The sequence below is a fragment of the Trachypithecus francoisi genome, unplaced genomic scaffold, assembly GCF_009764315.1.
Source record: "Trachypithecus francoisi isolate TF-2019V2 unplaced genomic scaffold, Tfra_2.0 Lachesis_group0, whole genome shotgun sequence".
NCBI lineage: Eukaryota > Metazoa > Chordata > Mammalia > Primates > Cercopithecidae > Trachypithecus > Trachypithecus francoisi.
Window position 1 is genome coordinate 141122724 of NW_022681453.1, and position 8390 is coordinate 141131113.

At 41.3% G+C, this 8390-nt stretch overlaps 1 protein-coding gene across 3 annotated transcripts in view; it reads left to right on the plus strand.

Moving 5' to 3' along the window:
• ABHD5 (abhydrolase domain containing 5, lysophosphatidic acid acyltransferase) overlaps window positions 1-7830 on the plus strand; it is a 30187-nt gene extending 22357 nt beyond the window's left edge. The window contains exons 5-7 of one of the 3 annotated variants that reach the window (XM_033212253.1): window positions 2982-3093; window positions 5628-5814; window positions 6411-7826. In XM_033212253.1, the coding sequence (XP_033068144.1) occupies window positions 2982-3093; window positions 5628-5814; window positions 6411-6500 (389 nt within the window). In that variant the 3' untranslated portion in view covers window positions 6501-7826. Of the gene's footprint in view, window positions 1-2981; window positions 3094-5627; window positions 5815-6410 lie in introns of all 3 variants that reach the window. The other 2 variants (XM_033212254.1, XM_033212255.1) reach the window with 2 other exon arrangements.
• The last annotated feature ends 560 nt before the right edge of the window (window positions 7831-8390 follow it).

Consider the following 8390-nt stretch of genomic DNA (forward strand, 5'->3'; position numbering starts at 1 on the left):
ACAACTTGTATGAGTTTGGAGTACTTTTAGTTGTAAGTAACTGAATACGCAAGTGGCTTAAATTATAAGGCCTTTTATTATTTCCTTAATAAGCAAACTGGAGATAGGTTTTAGCACTTGTTCTGGTTGCTTGCTCATTGATGTTAGGGTTTGGTCTGTGTCTGTGATTTTCTTGACTTTTTTCCTCACAGGGGTTTGATGCCTGCCATGGCATTAAGCATCATCTCACAAATCAGCACCCTGATTTGTGAGCAAAAAGAAAGAAAAGCATGGAAAATGGTCCTTGTCTCCATAATGCTTTGTCAGGGAAGAAAGTCCTCTCTGGAAAGCTCCAGTCAACCTCCCCTTATGACTGCGCATTCCTAGTCCTTCCACCAGCAAAGAAGAAATTTCTGTGATGGACCAATCATGACTTGTTCCCAGGGCCTGCTTTCCTGAGCACATTGCTGCCTAATTGATACTATAGAAAAGATGTGTTCTAACCAGGTGCTGTGGCTCACACCTGTAATCCCAGCACTTTGGGAGGCTGAGGTGGGCAGATCACTTGAGGCCAGGGTTCGAGACCAGCCTGGCCAACATGACAAATCCCCATCTCTATTAAAAATACAAAAAAACTAGCCAGGCATGGTGACACACACCTGTAATCCCAGCTACTCAGGAGAGGAGGCTGAGGCACAAGAATTACTCAAACCTGGGAGGTAGATGGAGGTTGTGGTGAGCCAAGATTGCGCCACTGTACTCCAGCCTAGGCAACAGTGCAAGACCCTGTCAAAAAAAAAAAAGAAAGAAAGAAAGGAAAGATGGGTTCTTCTGTTAGCAAGAAAACAGAAGAGGCATGGGGGTGTGGAGGAGGGTGTGGGATTAACTGTCATGCAGGTTATTGTAAATGCTGTTCCCTTTTGCCCACCCCTGGCCCTCCTTGCCCTAGTGCCTTCTCTTTGGATGGGGAGAGCAGTGGGACTGCAGGACTTAGAGGAGGGTATGGGGGTTGAATTGGTGACCACACTTTACTCAGTGCTCCTTTTTTTTTTTTTTTTGAGATGGAGTCTCGCTCTGCTGTCCAGGCTGGAGTGCAGTGGCGCGGTCTCGGCTCACTGCAAGCTCCGCCTCCCAAGTTCACGCCATTCTCCTGCCTCAGCCTCCCGAGTAGCTGGGACTACAGGCGCCTGCCACTACACTCAGCTAATTTTTTTGTATTTTTAGTGGAGACGGAGTTTCACTGTGTTAGCCAGGATGATCTCAATCTCCTGACCTCATGATCCGCCCGCCTCGGCCTCCCAAAGTGCTAGGATTACAGGCGTGAGCCACCGCGCCCGGCCTCAGTGCTCTTACAGAAGGCACATTTTGCCTACCTGCAGTCTTTCAGCCCTCCCCAGTAGAGCCACTCCTTAGTATGCTTGGTCCTCCTCTGGTAAACTACTTAAGAGCTTCGTTTAATCTTTATAGCCCTGAAATAGAAATAGATTTTACTAGATCACAGGTACACAAATAACAATTATGGGAAAAGTAAAGTATGAAGAGAAATTAGGAGAAGTGACGGCCAAGGGAGAACACCTAGGAGAGGCTCTTTAAAGCCATGCCCTCAGCCTCCTATTATTGCTTGCACTTGCGGGTGGGAAGGTGATGTAGAATCAACTGCATGACAGAATTTCTTGGTGGAGCTGTATAATTCATCACAGATGGAAAGAGAGGACCAGTAGAGAAGTAAAGCCTTGCTGGAGTTAATGGGGTAGTGGTACCAGAAAGGGAGACCAGTCAGTCTCTGGGGCCTCAGAATGGAAAAATGTGACTAGAGGAAAGCTTCTGCTTTTCATCCTCTTTCCCTTGTGGGCCTTGCCCTGGGCTTTTTCTTTTTTTCTTTTTCTTTTTTTGAGACAGAGTCTTGCTCTGTCGCCCAGTCTGGAGTGCAGTGGTGCGATCGCTGCTCACTGCAAGCTCTGCCTCCTGGGTTCATTCCATTCTCCTGCCTCAACCTCCCAAGTAGCTGGGACTACAGGCACCCGCCACCACGCCCGGCTAATTTTTTTGTATTTTTAATAGAGACAGGGTTTCACTGTGTTAGCCAGGAATGTCTCGATCTCCTGATCTCGTGATCCGCCTGCCTCGGCCTCCCAGAGTGCTGGGATTACAGGCATGAGCCACAGCGCCCAGCCTTTTCTTTTTTTTTTTTTTTTGAGACGGAGTCTCACTCTGTCACCCTGGCCAGAGTGCAGTGGCGCGATCTTGGCTCACTACAACCTCCACCTCCCAGGTTCAAGTGATTCTCCTGCCTCAGCCTCCTGAGTAGCTAGGATTACAGGTGCATGCCACCACGCCCGGCTAATTTTTGTATTTTCAGTACAAATACAAAATGGGGGTTTCACCATGTTGGTTAGGCTAGTCTCAAACTCCTGACCTTGTGATCCGCCCGCCTCGGCCTCCCAAAGTGCTGGGATTACAGGCGTGAGCCACTGCTCCCGGATGCCCTCGGCTTTTTCTAGAGTGGGGCTATGTGCACCACCAGGGATAACCTTAGCAGGGGGTCTTGCTAGTGTCCCAAGAAAAAACTGAATTTATTTTCACACAGAAATAATTATATATGCTAGTTTACTTCATTTGGATGTTAATGTGTTATAATTATGGAAGAAATACAAGTTAACATTAATTTTATGTATGAGCTACTCACTGGCCACATTTAAAGAATTTATTTACCTACAAAAGTGCCTTCTAACTTACACGTTTTTGAGGCCCTAAAGCACATCTGCAAGTCAAAATACAATACTCTTTAATTCTTACATTAATATTTCCTTGGGGAACTTTAGGAGGACAGCTATAAGAATGTGTGCTTTTTACCACCTACAATATATATTTGAATACATATATATATGTGTGTGTGCACATAACAGTCATTACACAGACAAGCACTAAAACTTTCTGTATTATTTAGTTGATAAGTTAATTATAATTTAAAACATGCATTTTTAAAATTTCCTGTTAAATAGGTTTAAGTCTAGTGCAGCGTTTAAGGCCTGATTTCAAACGGAAGTATTCTTCAATGTTCGAAGACGATACTGTGACAGAATACATCTACCACTGTAATGTACAGACTCCAAGGTGAGGGTTAGGTTTCTCAATTCACTGTGTGTGTGTGTTTTAGACTATTTTTTTGTTGTTGTTAATATTTGTTTATTTATTTGAGATGGAATTTTGCTCTTGTTGCCCAGGGTGAAGGGCAATGGCGCCATCTTGGCTCACTGCAACGTCTGCGTCCCGTGTTCAAGCGATTCTCCTGCCTTAGCCTCCGAAGTAGCTGGGATTACAGGCATGCGCTGCCATGCCCAGCTAATTTTTTTGTATTTTTATTAGAGATGGGGTTTCTCCATGTTGGTCAGGCTGGTCTTGAACTTCTGACCCCAGGTGATCCGCCCACCTCGGCCTCCCAAAGTGGCATGAGCCACTCTTCCCGGCCTTTTTAAAAAATATATCAGTGGTCCAGAAGATTTTTATCAGTAGTTAAATTACTGAATTTAAAAGGACATGTGTCTAATACAGTTTATTTTACTCATCTATTCTTAGAGTACCCACTGTATAAAACATTGTGCTGAGTTCTGATGGCGGATTAAAAAGTGAGATGTTCACTCTTCCCTCAAAGTTCTTATGAATAAGTTGAAGAAGTCATGGTCTTGGGCATCTCCAAGAGATGGTTTGAGTTGAGAGTTGAAGAATTTCACATGAAGTATTTCCCAAACTGAGTATGAATGTTTCATCAAAAAAAGAAAAAAGGGTGCCAGATTAAACAAAAGTAAATAGTTGTCTGTACTATGAATTATCCTTTACTATACCGAAAGGTATTGAATTTCCCAAGTGAATGGGAGAGGCTGTGTAGTATTTTTCAAGTCTATTTGATGATTGTACTCCTGAACAACTCTAAACATCTGTAGGTCAGCCTTAGAAATGCAGCTGCAGAGGGTGAGGAGGAAGTGGGGGATTCTGCATGTATTTTGACAGTGACTAGAAGGAGAGAGACAGAATGGGGCATAGTAGCAGAGGGAGCAAGAGGGCCAAATGTATTTTGTACAAATACTACTTATGGATGTTGGGTGAAAAGTACCAGTGGAGAAAACATAGCCTGACGACAGTGGTGAACTAGGGGGAGGCCAAACGATAAGGCCCTAGAGTTTCTAGGAGGAGCATCAAGAATAGAATGCAAAGATGAGAGCTACAGTTCTCATGCTATGTCATGTACTGAAATTATTGGGGGTGCTTGTTAAAATGTGACTCCTGAGGCTTATTTCTAAGACTGAGACTAGCATTTCTGGGCTGCATCTCTAACAAATACTCTGGTGATTCTGCATAGTGGGTCATGGAGCACACTTTAAGACAGAGAAGTGGTATCTCATCCTTTCTAAGACTGAGGTTTGGATGAAAGGCTAAGAGGTGAGATGCAGAGGCAGCCTCCCTCCCTTTTATTTCCTCCCTCGCTTTTGGCAGATAATATGTACGCCTACTTTATTAAAAAGATTGAGGCCATGGTAGTTATTTATAGGTGTAGCTGTAGCCTCAGTCTTTTTAATAAAGTAGGTTAGAGGTTCTCTGCCAAGAGTGAGGGAGACTAGAGGTTTAAGGTCCCCAAGAGATTGAGGTTTTGTGACTTGCTAGGCAGTCAGATCTTGTGCATTAGGTGAACACATTGATTGACTTGCTCCAACAGCTGTTTTTAGGGGTCTGCCCCAGGAACATCATTCCTTTCCTGCATGGTCTAAGTTTTACTCTTCACGTCCTCTTATTTCATGATTACATGTGTTCATGTAGTCCTAGTTTGTTACCTTTCTTGTGGTGAGACTTGAATTCTTCATAAAAGGCAAGTTAGAATTTTCTCTAGTTCTGTAAGAATAGCAGAAGTGGCCAGGCGCGGTGACTCACGCCTGTAATCCCAGCACTTTGGGAGGCCAAGGCGGGCAGATCACAAGGTCAGGGGTTTGAGACCAGCTTGACCAACATGGTGAAACCCCGTCTCCACTGAAAATACAAGATTTAGTTATGCGTGCCTGTAATCCCAGCTACTCAGGAGGCTGGGGCAGGAAAATTGCTTGAACCCGGGAGGCAGAGGTTGCAGTGAGCCAAGATTGTGTAGCTGTACTCCAGCCTAGGCAACAGAGCGAGACTCCATCTCAAAAAAAAAAAAAAATGAATAGCAGAAGTGACAGCAAATAGACCTATCCTGAGAGTTTGCAAGAATATATTATCTGAGTTTCTTAACTTGGTAATGGTTTTGGCATTGCAGGTGAAATGCTGGTGCCATGAACCTGGGGATAAGCTACCTTCTACATCAGTTTAAATAAGGGTGAAAAAACATATTTTTAACTATCTCCACAATAAATAATTTAATGACAGAAAATTAAGGTTGTACATTTTGGTTTACAGGAAAACTTTTAAAAATCAGCTGAAGTATACAGCAGCCTTGCTTATCTAACAGTGATCTGTGAGATTTGTTCTTTACACTATCTCATAAATTATTATCCATTTAAGCTGAGGTTTTTCTTAAGTGCTGGAAAAGCTAAATATGAATGTGTTTTGATAGGAGTGACAGTGCAATGCATACTCATTCCCAAAAATCATACATTGTGATTTTCTCCTTGCTGTTAAAGTGGTGAGACAGCTTTCAAGAATATGACTATTCCTTATGGATGGGCAAAAAGGCCAATGCTCCAGCGAATTGGTAAAATGCACCCTGACATTCCAGTTTCAGTGATCTTTGGTGCCCGCTCCTGCATAGATGGCAATTCTGGCACCAGCATCCAGTCCTTACGACCACATTCATATGTGAAGACAATAGTAAGTGTGTGACTTGATTTGGGTTTTTAGGTATAAGTGAAGTCTGTTTTATTATCTCCCTTAAAAGAGGTTTTAGGTCATCCTGGTGTTACAGGTCATCTAAGCTACACCTGCAGCCTCAGGTATCAGTCAGGGACTTGATACCACATGTGTTGGGTGCAGGGTTTGGCCTGCATACATCTTCATGTCCAAACCATGAACCACCTTTCTGAGTGACTTTTCCTGTCCCTAGAGCCACAGCATTAGGAGAGACGGGCAGAGGGACTGGTCCAGTAGCTCTTAAAGTAATTCCCACCTCACAAGGCAGGACAGTCTCACTTTTTTCAGTTTCTCTGTTGGCACTTTTATTTGTGGTCAATTTAGTGTTTTTTGCATATTAAAATTGTATGTAGATTCAATTCAGTAGATTTTTCTATTCTCAGATCCTTTTAATGGATATACTTAATAGTCACTATAGATTATTGTTATTTTTTATCATGTGTTTTATTTAAATATAGTGGCTCTCACTTTTATTACTAAGTGTCTTTGCTTATATATTATTGTGTTTTATTAAATGCTTTTACTCACTAACCTTCTGAATGCTTTTCCTTATCCAGGCTATTCTTGGGGCAGGACATTATGTATATGCAGATCAACCAGAAGAATTCAACCAGAAAGTAAAGGAGATCTGTGACACTGTGGACTGAACACACTGAAGCTCTGATGGGAAAACCTGGTTACTGATACAGTTGTTCAGCAATAATTCATAGTATATGCTGAAGAGTAATGAATACAACACAAGAACCAGGCAACCTTCTTGACTATACTTTGCACGTTTTCTTTAGAAATTCACTTGCACATTTAAACCAGTTAGTGCCTTCTAGAAGAATGGCTTTCCTTTCTCCTACACAAAATTAAAATATACAAGTCTCTAAATTTAATACCTTTAAATAAAAGGTTATTTGTCCCTCTCATGTACTGAAAAACTAATTTTTCAGCTGAAAAATTTTTAATCTAATTTTGCTAATCAGTTACTTTTTATATTGCAATTTATATTGCCAATTAGGAAGTGATTTCTGAGTCTCTTACACTGTAAAGGTGCACTTTATTTTCTTTGTCTTCCCCATCATGTATTTATTATGTCTGATGACTGATATTAATCTAAATTCATTGTGTTTTTATGTAAAAAAACCTGTCAGTTGTTTAGAATATTTCACTTTGTTTTTGAAATGGAGCGACAAGGCAGAGTTTTGGTTAAAGGATGGGAGTTGATCACTATCATTACTTTTTCTAGTTTACCTCTTTTTTATATTTAAGGCTGCTAAGCCATGTTCAGCATTTTAAATGTGGTCTATCCTGACATACACAGTGTATAACAACATAACTCCTTGGAACCTCCTATGTGTGGTATGATTCTACACTTCCAAGGAACATGACTTCAATACTTCAGTGATTCAGGTACTGAAAAGCCTTAGCTAAAAGGGTGTTCTTTGTTTCTCCCTTTCATACTATTCTTTTCCATGACCCAGGATGCAGCAAATGAAGCAAATTTCTTCACTTAAGGGGATATTAAGACTGTTACTTCCTAGTAAGCCGAGTAATGTCATATTTTTATTAACATCTAACTTTTGTAGATGGGTGCTAAAAATGCATACATTTTAACCACTAAAATAGAAAAACAAGTGGTGCTGTTATGTCTCATGGCACCAGAAATGAGCTACCACTTGGGTTTGTTGTTGTTATTGTTTGTTAAGAGTATTGTGTTAATTAAATCATTATATACTTGAAGTTATATTACAAAAATTCTAAAAGGTTGAACTATTTTTTTAGGAACTACCATCAAGTGTAGAATTTTCTTGCAGTTTTAAAATGAGGAAAACTTCTTTGAAACTGTGGTCACTGGCTGCTGAGAAAACCCTTCACCAAAAAAAATAAATAAAAATTGAATAGGACTGTCATCAAGAAGGCATCTTTGGCTAACATTGCTTGTCCAGGAGAAAGGTAGCTATGTAAATAAAAACAGTGAACTAGAGCAAATAGTGGTTTAATGGCTTTGTTATTGCATTTTTAAAACGGTTAATTAGGGAATTTGTAGTTGTTAGGAAATGTAAGGTTGTATCACTGTTGATTAACTGCCAGAAAGACTGAATGTTCTGTTTTCAACATTTCTCCCCTACAAAAAGAGTAGACAAATTATACTGAAGCATGATATAAACATCTTCCCAATGAATAATTTGTCTCACTTGTCAGATTAACTAGGTTAGTGTAGGAAGGCAACATGAGCGCCAAGATGTATTGTCTGATTTCTCTACCTTAAGAACAATAATAGTCTTTTTTTTTTTTTTTGAAATGGAGTCTCGCTCTGTCGCCCAGGCTGGAGTGCAGTGGCACAATCTCGGCTCACTGCACGTTCCGCCTCCCAGGTTCATGCCATTCTCCTGCCTCACCCTCCTGAGTAGCTGGCACTACAGGCACCCGCCACCACCACGCCCAGCTAATTTTTTTGTATTTTTAATAGAGACGGGGTTTCACCATGTTAGCCAGGATGATCTCGATCTCCTGACCTTGTGATCCGCCCGCCTTGGCCCCCCGAAGTG